Source organism: Condylura cristata, unplaced genomic scaffold (assembly GCF_000260355.1).
Source record: "Condylura cristata isolate star-nosed mole 26May11 unplaced genomic scaffold, ConCri1.0 scaffold00053, whole genome shotgun sequence".
Taxonomy (NCBI): Eukaryota; Metazoa; Chordata; class Mammalia; order Eulipotyphla; family Talpidae; genus Condylura; species Condylura cristata.
The window spans coordinates 991,746-1,011,252 of NW_004567154.1; the positions used below are offsets into that span (position 1 = coordinate 991,746).

Consider the following 19,507-nt stretch of genomic DNA (forward strand, 5'->3'; position numbering starts at 1 on the left):
AAGATTTATTTATTTAGACATACAGAACTGGGGTACAGGCCAGAGGCTCAGGGGCGGCGAGAGGCTTCACCAGAGACAGAGTGGGGAACAGAATAGGCAGATCGACGAAGTACACTGCTGAGGGGAGCAGCGGGCGTGTCAGGAGAGGTCTGCCACGCCATGTTGTCACCTCCGGGGCGGGCAGGGATCGAACTCATGTGGAAGTGGCTTTAGCTTCTCAGTGCAGTGCTTTAACCCGCTGCGCCACCAGGGAGGGCCAAATTAAAACATTTTTATACAGAAAAAGACACTAAACAAAACAAACAGAAACCCTACTGGTAGGGAGAAAATCTTTCCACTTCACACAACTCATAAAGGACTGATCGCAAAGATATCACACAACTCAAGAAAAAAAAAATTAATTCAGTCAAAAAACAGCTAGTAGAGGGACTCTCCCTGGTGGCTCAACAGACTAAAGCACCACAACATGAAGCGCTCCAAAGCCACTACAGCACAAGTTCGATCCCCATTGCTCTCCTCAGCAGTGTATTTCAGTAGATTTGACTGTTGTGCTCCCATTCTGTCTCTGGTGAATCCTCTTACCCATTGCACCTATGGCCTATACCTCAGTTCTGTAAGCATAAATAAATAAATCTTTAAAAAAATGGCTATTAGAACAACAAATGTTGGTGAGGATGTGGAGAAAAAGGAACTCTCCTGTACTGCTGGTAGAATGCAAACTAGTACAACCACTATGGAAAATTGTTTGGAGGTTTCTCAAACTGCTAAAAATGGAGCTTCCATACGATCCAGCAATCCCACTCCTAGTTATCTACCCAAAAGACACAAAAACACTGATTCATAAAGAAACCTGCACCCCCATGTTTACTGCTGTTTTATTTGTAATAGGAAAGACATGGAATCAACCCAAATGCCCAAAAGTAGATGACTTGATTAAAAAGATGTGGTACATATATACAATGGAATATTACTCAGCAATCTAAAAAGATAAACTCATGCCTTTTGCAGCAACATGGATGGAGCTGGACGGGATCATGCTTAGTGAAATAAGCCAGAAAGAAAAAGAAAAATACCAGATGTTTTTACTCATAGCAGGAGTATAAAGGACAGGGGGGGGGAGTAATAATAATAATAAACAACTATATATCAGAGATATTTTACAGGGGTGGAGTGGGGAATGGGATCAAAAATGGAGAGGGGGGAGATACACTGGACTACGTTGATGGCACACAGGTGATTTGGTGGTAGGAAGACCATGGGGATTACAACAGAGATGGAAAAAGGCACAAAATGATGTAAGAATAAAGTATTATATATTTTTTAATTTTTTAAAACGATTTATTTATTTTTTCATACAGAACTGGGGTATAGACCAGAGATGCGGAGGGTGAGAGGATTCACCAGAGACAGAGTGGGGAGCAGAACAGGCAGATCGACAAAGTACACTGCTGAGGGGAGCAGCGGGCGGGTCAGGAGAGGTCTGCCACGCTATGTGGATCTCCTAGGGGTAGGCAGGGATCGAACTCATGTGGAAGTGGCTTAAGCTTCTTAGTGCTGTGCTTTAACACGCTGCGCCACCAGGGAGGGACCTAAACTATTATATTTTAAAAAATGGCTAGTAGAAGTCAAAAGATAGTTATCCAAAGATTAAATGCAAATGGCCAATAGACACATGAAAAAATGTTCAACATCCCTCATAATCAGGGAAATGCAAACCAACAACGACATACCACCTCACAGCAGTAAGAATAGCGCACATTAAAAAAACTCATAACAACAGATTTTGGTGAGGATGTGGAGGAAAAGGAACTCTCCTACACTGCTGACGGGAGTGTAAACTAGAGTGGAACCACTATAGAAAGCTGTGTCAAGGTTCCACAGATTACTAAAAGTGGAGCTGCCATTTGACTCAGCAGTTCTATTCTAAGGATCTATACAAAGGACACAAAAACATTAATTCAAAAGGAGACATGCACCCCTATGCTTATTGCAGTACTATGTATAATAGTAAGACTTGAAACAAATAAAAATGTCAAAAATAGATGACTAAGATTATGATGATGGATTAAGATGATGTGGTACATATACACAATGGAATACTATTCGGCAATAAAAAAGATAATATAATGCCATTAGCAGTAATATGGATGGAGTTAGAAGGAATTATTCTCAGTGAAATAAGCCAGAAAGAAAAAAAAAATATTGGATGGTTTCAGTTACATAGAGAAACCAAATAAGGAATTGGGGTGGGGGAGGAATAATAGCAATTAAAAATAAAGCAATATACAACAAAACTAACAAAAAATAATCAGACTGCTATAAATCAGAGATATTCTTCAGAGGAGGCGGAGGGTACTAAATACAGGCAAGAAGAATATAAGGGACTAAGGTGATGGCACACGGATGAAGTAGTGGTGGAAATTATATGGGAACTATACCTGATGTAAAACTTACACAAATTAAGAAATTAAGTATAAAAAAAGAAAAGAGGGAATGTCAAACCAATAATCTAAACCCTCTATCAATAATGGAAAAAGCAGTCTTTTTCCAAATAAGCAGAAGGAAGGGAAAGGTAAAAGCAGCCATCAATGAAAGTCAAAGCAGAGAAATTCAAAGAAACAAGTCCTTGAAAGTTCCAGAAAATTGACAAATCTTCATCAAAACTGACAACAGATTAAAAGAGGAGGCACAAATAACTAATAATAGGAATAAAACAAGAGGATAACACTAGAGACCTGGAAGATATCAAAAGAATAATAAGTAGTACTATAAACAACTACATAGATAATGATTTAGATAAAATGGATTAATTAATCAAAAAACACAAACTATTACAACCTACAAAATATGAAAGAGAATTTGAATAGCCTAATGAAATTTAAAGAAAATGAATGTTAAAAACATTCCCCTAGATATGTTAAAAACATATCTACATGTGTATGTGATTGTATTAAAGAATTCTACCAAACACTTAAAATTTAATACTAATACTGAAATCAAGAAAAATATAAAAAGAGACATACTGTGTTTTGTGAAAGACACAACATATTAAAGAGGTCATCTTACCCCAACTGAGACAACTGGGGTAACTTTTTCAAATTTCACACACTCATACTGTAGACCACAAATCCATAATTGTAGGGGTTAACTAGGCATGTATTTAAGAATAAAGTGCGAGTCCAATCACTGTTCATTTTGATTTATAGCCTACGATGGCAGCCTTTCAGTCACTATCCCCAGAGGTCTGGTAAAGAGGGGGCCCTGTTATCTGTCCAAGTTAACATCAGCCCAGTGCAAAGGCATGTATCAACCTCTTCCTGGACTTTCCCACTTACAGTCCCCCCCCCCACCCACACACCACCAAATGATGGTGCTGCCCAATGGACACCATGGAAGTTTTTTGAAGTCCACTTGTGAGTCTTCAGCTGATACAATAAGGATACCCCACATAATTGGACCCTACAAGCTTGCTTCCTTTTCACATACTCCTCATAACCGCCCAGATTGACCCAGGGAAGACCTGTAGGAATGAAAAGTGTCTGTCCTTGCTTCACAGAACACTTGTAGCACTTGTCCACCTGGTCCCCAAAGAACATCTCATTCTGATTAGAGGAGCTGCTCCAGCACTCAAAGAGAGTTAGGTTGGCATTTGTTGGGCGGATCAGGTAGAAGATTTTCTCTCCCTGAAACAAAAAGAGGATGAACTATTAAAATCAAGAGATGCCAGAAAAGTCCTCCAGGGGCTCTCAAAAGGTTCTTCTCTCCCCAATGTTTCAAGACCATGCCAGAATTCTTTCCCAAACCCATTCAACAATCATTTTTACATGGATTTAGAAAAGTTCAAAAGGTCTTTTTACACTTTGAATTTTGAAGATTTTGTTAGATTTACAAAAGCAATTTGGAAAGGGCATTTCAAAGTTATTCAACTTAGAACAAATGTACACCAAAGGATCCTATTTTAGATACAATACCAAATAAAAAATGGACTCTACAAATGAGTAGATCAATACTATTAACCCTAGGAGAACTTAAGGACACATTAGTAATGAGAAGAAAATTGAATTTGCTTTTAAATGTCATTTACAGAGTGTTCCTTCTCACACCTAAAATCAAAGCTAATAAAAGATTTACAAATTCAGCAATCGCCCAAGGGCTTTTAGAAGAGTATATGTTAGGTGATTATCTGTTGAAAAATATTTTATTAAGTAAACTACATTCTGCCTGGGTAATCACCAGATAACTATTTTGGCAGGGAAAAAAAAAAGACATACTAATATGAAAATATCCCCAATTCAGAGATTGATTAGGTCAACCAATATTTCATGATGATGAATTTCAAAGTAGAAAAGAAATAACACTAAAATTTATCTATTATAAAACTAAAGAAATTTTAATCAGACATGTAGTATACCAATGTTAATTTTGTGATACTTATAATTATACTTTGGTTATATAAGAGAATGAGCTTGTTTTAAAGCATCATACTGAAGGGACACTGATACTACAACTACTAAATATTTCAGAAAAAAATATATAAAACTATTTTATTATGCTTGCTGTTGAAAAAAATTCTTCCTATTATATTTGCATTTTGTATCAAAAATCATTTAAAAATAAAAAGTTAATCCTACATTTGAGTAACAACATTTTATTTACACGGTCCAATTTCTTTATGATAAATCAGTGGAAACAACTAGTTCAAGTCTTGGGATCATTTGAACAAAAGCATAACAAAATTTTCTGCTCTGCCTTGGAATTTCTGATAAAAACCAAATAGAATGAACAGTTGTGGAAATCAATTTAATTTTTTTCAGACGTTAAAAATTTTTTTGTAGGGGCCCTCCCTGGTGGCGCAGCGGGTTAAAGCACTGCACCAAGAAGTTTAAGCCACTTCCGAATAAGTTCGACCCCTGCCTGCCCCTGACATGATCCACATGGCGTGGCAGACCTCTCCTGACCAGCCCGCTGCTCCCCTCAACAGTGTACTTCCTCGATCTGCCTGTCCTGCTCCCCACTCTGTCCCTGGTGAATCCTCTCACCCTCCGCATCTCTGGTCTGTACCCCAGTTCTGGATGAATAAATAAATCTTAAAAATTTTTTTTGTATTCAGTGATGATATGCGAATTACAAAGCTGTAACAACTACTAAAACTATAGGAAGGTGGACATTAAAAAACTGATTTTACATACATACATACACATATATATATGCTCTGTTTTGATGATGGTAGCAGTTATGCGACTATATGCAGCAATCAAATTCATCAAACTATAGACCTAAGATGGATAACCTTAGGATATATACACTAAATTTCAATAAAATTAGGGAGAGGAGAAATTTTTCATGTTATCAGGAATTTCTGTGGTAGACATTTCCATACACAGTGGTATCATAGATTGGTTCAATTAAGAAAATAAACTTAGAGGGCCCACTCTGGTGGCACAGCAGGTTAAAGCACAGCACTAAGAAGCTAAAGCCACTTCTAGATGAGTTCGATACCTGCCTGCCCCAGAGGTGATCCACAAGGTGCGGCAGACCTCTCCTGACCCACCCGCTGCACCCATCAAAGTGTACTTCATCGATCTGCCTGTTCTGCTCCTCACTCTGTCTCTGGTGAATCCTCTCACCACCCTTGCATCTCTGGCCTGTACCCTAGTTCTGTATGCATAAATAAATAAATCTTTAAAAAAAAGAAAAGAAAAGAAACTTAGGTATCTACTGCTATTAAAAAATTTTAAGCATCAAAATCATAGATGGTTTATGAGGCATATACACTAAGTGGATATTATAAAGTAGTTATGTGGAAATGTCACCCAAATAGGATCTATGAGGGCAGAGGGCTTCAGCAACCTGCTTCTTGCCACAAAAAGAAAACTCAATTGGTACGAATGGGTTGTTGAAGTTTCCTACCAAAGTAAAGTTCAAGAAAAAGTTAAAACTAGGGCCCTCCTTGGTGTCGCAGCAGGTTAAAGCACAGCACTAAGAAGCTAAGGCCCCTAAGCATGCATTCTATCTCCATGCCAGAGGTGATCCACATGGCACCGCAGACCTCTCCTGACCTGCTCCCCTCAGCAGTGTACTTTGTCAGGCGCCTGTTCTGCTCCCCACTCTGTCTCTGGTGAATCCTCTCACCTCCCCTGCACCTCTGGCTTGTACCCCAGTTCTGTATGAATAAATAGATCTTTAAAAAAAAAGTTAAAACTAGCCAGCTGAGTATAGATATGAGGCATGGCAAGGGAAGGGAGGGAGAAGAGTTACAGTAGAAGAGGAAAAATACAAGAGAATATGGTGATGGTCCACTGGTGAGATGGTGGTGGGAAAACTATGGGGATGAAATGATGTAGGAAAAAGTAATTATAAAAAGAAAAAAACTGATTATTATTATAATCCAGCACATTAATATATATGGAAAAAAATAAGAAAGACTCAGATTTGGTTGACTCCATACCTACCTTGAGCACATGGTACCAAACTGAGGTGCCACCAAAATCAATGTGGAAGTCAGTATAGCTGTCCCGCACACTCATGAGGCAGTACTTCTGCACATTGGGCCTCTCAAAGACACACTCCTCTGGCCACAAGTTTTCTACCCATGATAGTTTCCGAACAATCTTGGGTGTCTCCACAAGATTGGAAAGTCTAACACAGAAGAGGTAATAGAACACATGTCAGCTGATTAAGATTTGAAGGTTGAAGCCTAAATAGAATGCTCTCCCCCAAACCCAGTAAAGGGAAAATAAAACAAAAAATAAATTCTCTCTATAAAACTCTCTTCTATATGCAAGGGCGCATAGGAAATTTCTTTTTTATAAGTTTGGCCAGCATCCTCATTTCAGAAGACTCCAGAGTGTTCAGTTTCACTTCCTCAGTCTTAACCAGTTGAAGGTGATCACTGCCTCCACTAAATGGAGGCATATTCCTCTCTGCCTGCAAAGCCACCTGGGCCCATTCACTTGGGGCTTGGTTTATAATAGCTACTGTAACTGTTTCCATCTCAGAGTATCTTCATTTTGAGGCACCATTATAGTAATCTATCAAAGCTCAGTTCTAAGTAAAGACATATTTCTCCCAAACACCTGGTTGTTTTTATCTTTTGAAAAACCACAGTGTTAAAATACTGTAGTCCCCACTTTGTTCCAATCATCAGGAAATTCAGGGAGAACTCTGTAGTCCTTCTCTACCAACTATCCAGACATTTATACAATGTATGTAGCTGGCCCACCAAATGCATCCCATTTCCCCACCTTTATTTTCTCTTTTTCCCCACTCTCTGCATTTCTGTAACCTACTGCAAATAATCTTTCAAGATGAACTAAGATATAAATAAACACAGTTTTTAAAAATACCTTACATTAACTTTTCATGTTAATACTTTCCCAGTAAAGGAAAAGCTGGCTGCAAGATTTTCCCATACATTTTCTGTTATTTCCTGTGAAGCTATTTATTATTTCATAGTTAAAAGCTAGAAAAGTAAATAATCACATCAACCTGATACCTATTTTTTCTGTGTGTACCTGTGTGTGTGTGTGTATATATATATATATATACACACATACATATATGTCGGGGTTCCCGAGACCCCAGCCCCATGATTCAGCAGCCAAACCCGCTTGTTGTACAAGTGAGCAGTGCTCTGATTGGCCAATGTACACGTGAGCAGTGCTCTGATTGGTCAATGAATGCTATTTAAGCAACTGCCATAACGGACTTTGGGGGGGGGGAGCAGCAGAGAGGAGGCAAGCAAGAGCAAGGAAGGAAGCAAGCAGGAGGAGCAGGGGTGGGGCAGCAGAGAGGAGGCAAGCTAGAGCAAGCGAAGGAAGCAAGCAGGAGGAAAGCTAGAGAGAGAGAGAAGCAAGCAAGCAGGGGGAAAGAGAAGCAGGCAGGAGGTGGGGCAGCAGAGAGAGAGAGAGAGAGAGAGAGAGAGAAGAATAAAGGGTCCAGAAGAAGATATATCGTGGCGTCTCTCTGTTGGCAGAGAGTGCGCCACACATATATATACACACATACTACATTTCATTTTGTGAAAATGAATACTACTACAACATTGTCTCATATATTAACATAGAATATTGTTTCCTTACATTAGCAATGTATAACATTTTACCCTCCTAAATAATTTTCAAAAAAACATCCTAACAATATTGAAATAGAGAAAAATAAATCATCACACAAAAATATATGTTATAGTTTTTATAGTAACTTTATAGTTACCCCTGCCCCTCTTACCTAGTATCAGAGAATTCCAAACTAATGACATTGAGGACTTTCTCCCTCTTCCCACTGTAATAATATTTCACAAAATCACCAAGCTTCATCTTGCAGTCGGCCTGACGGGTCACATCAATCACATCAATCTCTTTGTCAGAACCTGAAGTAAAGAGATGGGTTCTGTACCAAGTAGTCTCAGAAACTGGAAAAACTCTTTCATTCCTTAACCAATACCCAGAATGGCATCATATTCAAAACTCTCCTCAGGCACTGTATTCGTACGCATGTGTTTTGAAGCAGGGGTCAGAATCCCTGACACTCTACTTGCACCAGGTCCAGGCCTGTTAGGGCAACAAAACTCTCTGAAACAAAGCCTCACTCACAATAAAATCCACCTGGCCAAGCCTGCCTACTACTTGCTTCTTCTCTTTATAGCTCCCAAAATTTAAGCCCTGAAGACAACTGACATGTGAGGGTAAGAGTCAAAGGCTTTCTCATCTCAATATAGTAGAGTCCATGACCCCAGGAAGGGGATCCCTTCAAGTTATGTGGTTATTACAAAAGAAAGGAAGAAAAGAGAAGAAATTTGGTTCTAGCTTTGCTAAACAATGACTCTAGGCACAGCATTTCACCTCAGATCCCCATGATAACTAGAAAGGAAAAGCGAAAGGATTAGAGTGAAAGAGACACAGGTCTTTATGGGAGAAAACAGTGCCACAGTTAAAAGCGTCTGTGGTACTTACCAACATAGTGTTCCACATCTCTCACAGTGAATGATGGTGAGGGAAGTGTCATCCCCAATCCATCTTTCTTCAAGACCAGGATGGGCACACTGAAGCTATTCTCTTCAAGGAATTCCACAGTCAGCTGATTTCCAGTGGGTTTCAAAATCACTTCATCTGAGCTGTGGGCCAGATGACAAAAAGCCTGAGCCCCAGAGGACCTGCCCACTGGAGATCTCACTGGATGCTGCCACACACCTGATTTGCCCTAACACAGGACACCATCACCCCTTTTCAAACATTAGCAAATAGTGAGGAGGAGAAAGCATTAAAAAAAAAAAGCAATATATAGAACCATTTTATTCACTTAGATACTTAGTTAACTTAGAAAATAGGAACTTAAACTGCAGGGGCAAAGATAAAAAGTAGGATCAGGACAGATATCTGGAAAAATCTTAGGACTAACATGTTATCTCATTCTTTATATAATTCTAGATTAAAGGATAAGTTGGCAAATATAAAGTCACTGAGTAGTGGGAAAAAAACATGGGAAAGAAAATGCTCAGTAGTCATAAAAAATAATTAACTGATGAAAAAGTAATTAAAAATTTTGCAAGGAAAGCTATAATGAATCAGTAGTAGTAACCCAAAAGAAAAATCATTAAGCAACATAAGTAGGCAGTTAGCAGAGGAAAAATTAAGATAACATCTACATGTACAAAAAAATACACTAACTACATAATTTAAACAAAAGTGAGTAGAAACAAGTGTCATTTAAAAAATCTTAACAGAAATTTTTTTAAGAGTTCAATATATTGACCAGGATACAGGAAAATGAGAACTTCATATACTGTCCAGTAGGAGTGTGAAATAAAACAGCCATTTTGGAAACAAAGCACAATATTTTAAAAATTTTGAACCAGCAATTTCAATTTTGGACAGCAAATCTATACATACTGTAATCTACATATGCACAAATTTAAACAGAAAGATACTCACTGAGCATTTTTTTCTAGTAGCAAAATACCAGAGTCTAATTTATATAAGTATAATCTATAACAAATTACATATTTTTTCAATGAAATACTAAATGGCCATAAATAGGAATGAAGATCATCTGTATGCACTGTCCTATAAGTATGTATGACTGATCGCCAAGATATACAATTTAGGTTAAAAAAATCAAGATGTAGAAAATATGACTTTTTTCTATTTGTGTTTTCCTTAAATAAAGATGAATGTACACACAAGTGCATGCACACACATCTGTAAATTCACATATATCTTTGTATATGCAATAACTATTTTTAAAAAATGCCTAGGAAATTGCTTGGCTTTACAGAAGGGACCAAAAGGACCTAGGGTAGACTCTTTGCAGCTCAAAGTAAAGGGGTAGAAAACAAATCGACTAACAAATGTGAGTGTAAAGAAGGACAGGACAACCATACATATATCAGACAAAACATTTCCAGCTAAAAAATTAAAAGCCAGGGAGGGACACTATATAATGACAAAATGAATGGTACACCAAAAAACATAACAGACATCAATGCACATGCACCAAATGATGGAGCACCAAAATACATTTGGCAACTACTATCAACTCCAGAAAGAAACAGTGGAAAAAATACATTTTTAGAAAGAAAGTTCAAGCTCATGAATTTCATGAATGTATACAGGACACTGCACTCCCAAAACACAGAATACACATTTTCCCCAAGAACACATGGCACATTCTACAGAATAGGCCACATTCTAGCACACAATACAAGTATCAATAATTCCCAACATGTCACACCCAAACTAAAGATAAAATATCAAAAGAGAGCAGGGAAATCTTTTAATACATGGAGACTGAACAACACACTACTTAAGGACCACTGGGTTAAAAAATAGCTTGAGACAAATGAAAACAAGCACATAATCATCCAAGATTTTTGGAACAAAAGCAAAAGCAGTAGAAAGAAAGAAATGTATAGCAATACAGGCCCACCTCAAGAAACAAAAAAGAGTTCAAATAAATAACCTTCTCTCTCAACTTGCAAAGTTAGAAAAAGAAGAATAAATAAATCCAAAATCCCCTAGAACAGGAACAATAAAAATCAAAGCAGAAGTAATTGAAATAGAAATTAAAGATAGTCCAAAATATCAGTGGGACCAAAAGTCATTTCTTTGAAAAAAATGAGCAAATCGGACAAACCTCGAGGCAGGCTCAGCAAGATTTTCTTCTTTCTTATTTCTCCCTTATTTTAAGGGAGAAACCTCAAACAAATAATCAAAAATGAAAGAGGACAAATCAGAATAAATGCTGCAAAAATTCAGAAGACTATTAAAGACTCCTGTAAATATGTATATGCTAATAAATTGAATAACCTAGAAAAGATGGACAAATTCTTAGAATTATACAATCAACTGAGACTGAACAGGGAAGAAACAGAAACCCTGAACAATCATAAGCAAGGATATTCAAACTGTAATAAAAACTCCCAAAAGTCAAGAGTCCAGGACATGATAGCTTCACAATTGAATTCTACCAAACCTTGAAAGATGAACTTACTTCTATCTTACCCAAACTCTTCAAATATTGAAAAAGAAGGAATACTTCCAAATACCTCTGATGAGGCCAACCATACTCATTAACCAAAACCAAACAAAGACAACTCAAAAAAGAAAATTAGAGACCAATATCCCACAGACTCAACCATCTGAACAAAATCCTAGCAAATCAAATCCAACCATGCATTAAAAGGACCATATACCATGACCAAGTGGGATTCATACCAGGAACCAAGGATGGTTCAAATTAATCCAAAATAATCAATATAATTCACCACATCAACAAAAAAAAAATACACAATCCAAATAATTGTATCTATATATGCTGAGAAAGCATTTGATAAGATCCAATAGCCACTAATGTTGAAAACCTTTGAAAATCTAGGGAGAAACAGAACAAAACCTTAACAAAATAAAAGTTATTTACAACAAACCCATAGCTAATCTCATTCTCAATGGTGAGAAATTGAAAGCTTTCCCATGAAGATCTGGGACAGGATAAGGATGTACACTCTTACCACTGTTACTCAACGCAGCACTGGAACATCTATTAAGAGTAATTAGACAAAAGAAATATATAAATGGAATGCAAATTAGGGAAGAAGCAGTAAAACTATCATTTACAGATGACATAATAGACAGAGAAAAATCTCAAGATTCCACAGAATTACTAATCGAAACAATCTGTTTAGCAAAGTGGCAGTATAAAAAATCAACACACAGGCCCTCCCTGGTGGCGCAGCGGGTTAAAGCACAGCACTAAGAAGCTAAAGCCACTTCCGCATGAGTTCGATTTCCGCCTGCCCCGGAGGTGACCACATGGCATGGCAGACCTCTCCTGACCCGCCCGCTGCTCCCCTCAGCAGTGTACTTTGTCAATCTGCCTGTTCTGTTCCCCACTCTGTCTCTGGTGAAGCCTCTCGCCACCCCTGAGCCTCTGGCCTGTACCCCAGTTCTGTGTGCACAAATAAATAAATCTTTAAAAAAAATCAACACACATAAATCATATACAAATGATGAGGTAGAAGAGGAAATAACTAAGAAAGTGATTCCTTTTACAATTATACCAAAAAATTAAATACCTAGGAAAAACCTAACAAAAATGTAACAATATATGCAAAGAAAACTGTAATATTACACTGTTGAAAGAAAAAGAAGAAAACACAAAGAAAATATGCCCTGATCGTGGATTGGATGAATCAAGGATGTTAAAATGGCCATTCTATTCAAACCTATACACGGATTTAATGCAATCCCAATGAAAATATCAATGGCATATTTCAAAGAACTGGAGCCAATATGACTAAAATTCATATAGAGGATCCCAAATTTCAAAAGCAGTCTTCACAAAAGATATGGAGGTATCATACTTCCAGACTTCAAGCTATATTCTAAAGCCTTAAAATTACAAGATCATAGTACATAGGCCAATGGAACAGAATTGAGTGTTCTGAAATAAACCACATATATGGGCAGGTAATCTATGGTAATGGAGCCAAAAATATACACTGAAGCAAAGATAGACTTTTCAGTAAATGCTGCTGGATAAACTGGATGCTGCATAAAAAAAAAAAGAAAAGAAAAGAAAAGAAAAGAAAAGAAAGAAAGAAAGAAACTAGACCATAATCTCACATAAGACACCTAAATCAAAATCAAGTAATCATGGAACAAAGACTTGGGTATAAAACATGAAACCATAAAATACATAGACGAAAACATAGACAAAACATTTCATGACATTATCTTTAGGGATACCTTTAGGTATTCATTACTAACAGAAAGGAAAACATCAGAGAACTTTAACAGCAGGGACTCCATCAAACCAAAAAGCTTCTGTACAGTGAAAGAAACCATAATTAAAATGAAAGACACCCTACTGAATGGGAGAAAATATTCGTACACCATACACATCTGACAAAGAACTGATATCAAATATATACCAGAAAACTCATAAAACTTTATGAAAACAAAACAACCCATTCATAAAATGGATAAAAGAACTAAAGACACACCTTTCCAAAGAAGAATTTAAATGGCCAGCAGACAAAAGAGTAAGCATTCCCAATCACCTAATATTAGAGAAATGCAAATCAAGATCACAATGATACATAATCTCACACCTGTGAGAGTGGCCCATATTTAAAAGACCAGAAACAACAAGTTTTGGTGAAGATGTGGAAAAAAGGAAACACACCAACATTGCCTATGGGAAATCAAAGTGGTCCGCCCTGTGAAAAGCTATATGAAGATGTTTGAAAACACTAAACATATCTGCACAAGGCCGATCGAGGCAGTGACCCTGTGGCCCCCTTTCAAAACTAAGTAGAAGAGAGGGAGTGCTCTGCTAACAAGGTGAACTCTGGATCCTAGGAAAGTATAGGTCTGTCTGCTGAGATGGTGATAGCCAGTGCAATCCCCTTCTGGAATATAGTAAAGACAAAGGGAGGACTCCACAAACAATGGTTAAGATGGTCATGTAGGGGAAGAGAACAGTGGCATACAAAGACTTGGTGATCTTCAGGGACAGCACACGTGAGCCCATCCACAGCATCACTATCCTTGCGGAGTCTAGAATAACAGTATCAGACTTAATCTGGCAACCAGTTACCCCATGACCTAGTAGGAGAACCCTGAAGAGATGCTTGCCAGTACCATTGGCACAGTGACCCAACACATAAAACAAACAAACAAACAAACAAAAAAACAGGAAGCAGGAAAAATACAAATAACCAAGCAAGCCCTTTAGAAAAGGAAACAAAACAAAGAGAAATTCAGCACCCAGAAGTAAACAACAATGACATGGAAGAAGTAACCTATCTGCCAGAGAGAATTTACAATCATCATGATTAAAAACATAAAGATGAAAAGGAAAAATAATGATATGAAAAATGTAATTAATTAACAGAAGAATAAAATTGAGTCTTTAAAGAAAGAAATGCAGGATATTAAAAGAATAATGAAAGAGCTAAAAAAAACTGGGAAAAGTAATGAAAACAGAATTGATGAAATGGAGGACTGAATCTCTATTCTCCAAGATACCGAAATAAAAAGAACCAAAATGAAAGGGATAGAGAAGTATGAAAGAAAAAGAATGAAGAAACACTAGACCAGAAGGAAAGGAAAAAGAGGAGTTACAGGAATCCCAGAAGGTGAGAAGAGAGACAAAAGAACCAAGAAACTATTCACGCATATAATCGAAGAAAACTTCCCAACCATGAAGAAGAAGATGAAATAGATAGACAGGGATCTAGAAGAACACTAAACACACAATGAAAACTATTGCAAGACATGTAACAGTAAGCTTCCAAGATTCCAAGACAAGGGAAAGATAATGATGCTGACAAAGGGGAAGAAACAGAGAGCCTATTACGGAAAACCAATCAGGCTGACATCAGACTTCACTGAAGAAGCACTATGGGCAAGAAGAAAATGGGGTGACAAATTCAACAAACTCCAATCCAACAAATGCCAGCCAAGAATATATTACCCCACAAAGCTCCTCTTCATCTATGAAGGGAAAATAAGGGCCTTCTCAGACAAACAGACTCTCTAGAAATTCATTACTACTAAACCCCCACTCCAAAAATACAAGAAGTCCTAAAGTCAAAATTAACAGAGGAGTAAAGAAGAACAGAATAAGGATAAAATCACAAAAAGCCAAACAAAATTGCAAACGCAGACACCAACATACCAATACTAACCCTACATGTAAAGGAAATAAGTTCATTGATAAATAAACACAGATTATAGAGGGCTGGATTAAAAAAAAAAAACTCTAACCTTCTGCTGTCTTCAGGAAACACATTTAACTAAAAAAGACAAACACAGACTGAAAGTAAAAGATTGGAAAACAATCATACAAGCAAATGGACCAAAATAGAAGGCAGGAACAGCTATAATTGTATCAGATGAAATGGACTTCAAATTTAAAAAGGGGATAAGGAATACAGATGGACACTACATTATGATCAAGGAAACAAAACATCAGGAAGATAAAACACTCACCAACATATACTGCCAAATGAATGATCACCAAAATATATAAAACAATTACTGTTAGCTCTGAAAACAGAAATTAGAGAAAATACATATATAGTAAACTTCAAAACCCCACTCTAAACAATGAGACAAAAAATAAACAGAGATACTATCCTCTAAATAATGACCTAGTCTTCATGGGCTTAATGGGCTTAATAAGACACTACACCACACACAAAAAAAAAATCACATTTTTCTCAAGAGCGCATTGATTATTCACCAGGACTGGTCACATATTGGGCCACAAGACAAACATCAACAGATACATTAAGATCAAAATCATATCAACTGAATTCTCTGATAATAAAGTCATAAAACTAGAAATAAACCATGAAAAGACAGCAAGGAACCCTACAACTTCAGGGCAATTGAAACCCATACTACTGGAAGACCACTGTATTAAAGAGGAGATCAAAAAAGAAATCAAGAAATGCATTGAGATGAAGAGCAATGAGGACACAACTCTCCAGAATGTATGGGTCACAGGAAAAGCACTTATAAAAGGAATGTGTATAGTAATACAGGGTTATATAAGAAACAAAAGAAGAACTCAAAGAAACAACCTATCTCCCATCTATCTCAAAGAGCTAGAAAAAGAACAACAACAACAAAAAAAAGTACAAGAAAGAAAATAATAAAAAGCAAACCAGAAATAAATGAAATGGAAATATAAAAAACAATCCTGGTTCTCTTGCCTTCCCTGGTCTGGTTCCACTGGCTTAGGAATTCCACTTTATTTCAGTTCCTTTTCTCCTTAATAAACTTTTTCTTTCTCTAAACAAACATAAAAAAACAATCCAAAAGCTCAAAGAAACCAAAGTTCATTTTTCAAAAAAATAAACACTATAGACAAACCTCTAGCCAGGTTCAAGAAGACAAAACAGGAGAAAACACACACAAAAAAATACATTTGTAAATGAAAGAGGAGAAATTACAAAAGAAACAAATCAGAGATTATGAACATTTATATGCATACAAATTCAACAATATAGAAGAGATAGACAAATTCCTACAACTTCACAACCATCCAAAGCTACATAAAGAAGAAACAGATGGTGGGGTTAAGGAAGTGCACTGGACAATGGTGATGGCATATGAGTGATTTGGTGATGGGAAGTCCACGGGGATTATAACTGAGATGTAAAAGAAGCACAAAATGATGTAAAAATAATTTATTGTATTACTAAAAATTACAAGTAGTGAAAATGAAACGGTAATCAAGACCCTCTCCAAAAACAAAAACTGTCAGGACCAGACAGCTTCACAAAAGAATTCTACCAAAAGTTCAGAAATGAACTAGTGCCTTTCTTTCCAAAAAAATGAGAAAGAAGGAATATTACCAAACACATTTTATGAAGCCAACATTACACTAATAGCAAAATCAAATAAATATATCACAAAAAAGAAAACTACAGGCAATCTCCCTAATAAACAATGATGCAAAAATCTTCAGTAAAATCCTTGCCAATAGAATCTAACAATGCATCAAAAGGATAATTTACCATGACCAAGCAGAATTTATTCCAGGGGGACAAGGATAGTTCAACACCGAAAATCAAATTAATGTAATCCAACACATCAACTAAAAGAAAAAAAAAAACCTATATGATCTTATCAATAGATGCTGAGAAAGCATTTCACAAAGTTCACCATCTGTTTATGATGAAGGCCCTCAAAATTCTTGGGATAGATGGAACATAATAAAAGCCCACAGCCAATATTATTCTCAATGGTGGAAAGCTGAAAGCCTGTTCTTTAAGATCAGGAACAAGAGGGCCATCTCTGGTGCAGGAGGTTAACACACAGCATTATGAAGCTATCTACAGCCACTGCAGCACAAGTTCAATCTTTGGCTAGGGAGGTGACCCACATGATGCAGCAAACCTCTCCTGCCTCACCCACTGCTCCCACTCACCAGTGTATTTCATTCAATCTGCATGTTCTGTTCCCCACTTGGTTTCTGGTGAATACTCTCACCCCCACCCTCGCACCTCTGATCAGTTCTTGTTTGCATAAATAAATAAATAAATAAATCTTAAACAAAAAATAAGACCAGGAAGAAGAAAAATGTCCCCTCTTGCTGCTGCTTTTCATATAATACAGGAAGTCCTAGTCAGAGCAAACAAACAAGAGAAAGATTTATAAGGAATCCAAACAAGGAAAGATAAACTAAAACTATCACTCTTTGCATGATCATATACATAAAGAATCCTAAAAACTATACAGAAAAACTAGCTGAACAATCAACCAGTTCAGTAAAGTAGTGAAATACAAAACCAACACACAAAAATCAGTAGCCTTCCTACAACCAATCAACCGGAAGAAGAAAGTAAAAAAAAAAATTCCATTTACAAATGAAACAAACAAAACTATTCAAATACCTGGAATAAACTTAAATGAGGAGGTGAGGGATCTAAACAAAGAAAATTATAAAATATTGTTAAAAGAAATGGAAAGACATCCCCTGCTCATGGATTAGAAGAATTAGCATTATTAAAATGGCCATCCTGGGGGGGTGGGGAGGGAAGTGCATGGGATTATGGTGATGGCACACGGGTGACTTGATGATGGGAAACCCGTGGGGATTACAATTGAGATGGAAAAAAAAATGTACAAAATGATGTAAAAATAAACTGTTATAAAAAAAAAATAGCCATCCTACCAAAAGTAATTCATAGATTCAACCAACAAAAATCTCAATGACATTCTTTGAAGAAATAGAACAAATATTGATAAAATTCATATGGAGCCACAAGAAACCTTGAATAGCCAAAGCTCTCCTGACTAAAAAGGGGAATGGAGGTATCACACTTTCAGACTTGAAACTATACTACAAAGCTGTAATAATAAAAAGTACATCATAATGAAACAAAAACAGACAGACAGATCAATGGAACTGAATAGAAAACCCAGAAATAAAGCCCCACATATATGAACAACCAATCTTTGACAAAAGAGCAAAATATGGAACAAGAATGGTTTGTTTAATAAATGGTACTGGGAAAATTGGACCACTACATGCAAAAGAATGAAATTAGACTACTACCTCATACCGTGCATAAAAATCAACTCAAGGACTCACCCTGGTGGTGCAATGAGTTAAAGCACCACATTCTGAAGCTCTCTGAAGCCACTGCAGCATGAGTTCGATCCCCAGCCAGGGAGCTGACCCACATGGTGTTAAAGACCTCTCCTGACTGGCCCAGTGCTCCCCTCAGCAATGTATTTCAGTACATCTGCCTGTTCTTCTCTCCACTGAGTCTCTGGTGAGTTCTCTCACCCACCATACCTCTGGCCTATACCCCAGTTCTGTATCACAAATAAATAATTCTTTCCAAAAAATCAATTCAAAATGGATAAAAGAACTGCATGTAAGATCTGTAACCATAAACTATATAGAAGAAAATATACATGATATAGATCTCAGTAACCTCTTTAAAGACTCATCCCCTAAAGCAAAGAAACTAAAGTAAAAGATAAAGTGCTGGGATTATACACAACTACAAAGCTTTTCTACTGTTAAAGAGACATTAGCCAAAACAAAAAGACACCCTAAAGATAGGGAGAAAATTTTTGCACTCCATACAACTGATAAGGGACTGATCACAAATATCTACCAAGAACTCACAGAAGTCAACAAAAAGAAAGGAATCAAACCAATAAGAAAATGGACAGAAAATATAAAAAGACACTTCTCCAAAAAGGAAATGCTAGCAGTCAACAGGTTTATGAAAAAATGTTCAATATTAATTATAATCAGGGAAATGCAAATCAAAACAACAATGAGATACCATCTCACACCAGTGAGAATGGCACGTATTAAAAAACTACCAACAATAAATGCTGGCAAAGATGTACAGAAAAAGGAACCCTCCTACACTGCTAGTGGGAATGCAAACTTGTCCATCCACTATGGAAATTTCTGTGGAGTTTCCTCAAACTACTATAAATGGATCTATCATATGACCCATCAATTCCACTAC

General features: G+C 36.9%; 1 protein-coding gene across 2 annotated transcripts in view; it reads right to left on the bottom strand.

The window, feature by feature from the left end:
• PHF8 (PHD finger protein 8) overlaps positions 1-19,507 on the bottom strand; it is a 172,502-nt gene that overhangs the window by 79,040 nt on the left and 73,955 nt on the right. For both annotated transcript variants that reach the window (XM_012734313.1, XM_004695007.2), the window contains exons 5-8: positions 8,952-9,112; positions 8,227-8,368; positions 6,453-6,639; positions 3,521-3,683 (exon numbers count right to left, since the gene is read on the bottom strand). In XM_012734313.1, the coding sequence (XP_012589767.1) occupies positions 3,521-3,683; positions 6,453-6,639; positions 8,227-8,368; positions 8,952-9,112 (653 nt within the window). The remainder of the gene's footprint in view (positions 1-3,520; positions 3,684-6,452; positions 6,640-8,226; positions 8,369-8,951; positions 9,113-19,507) is intronic.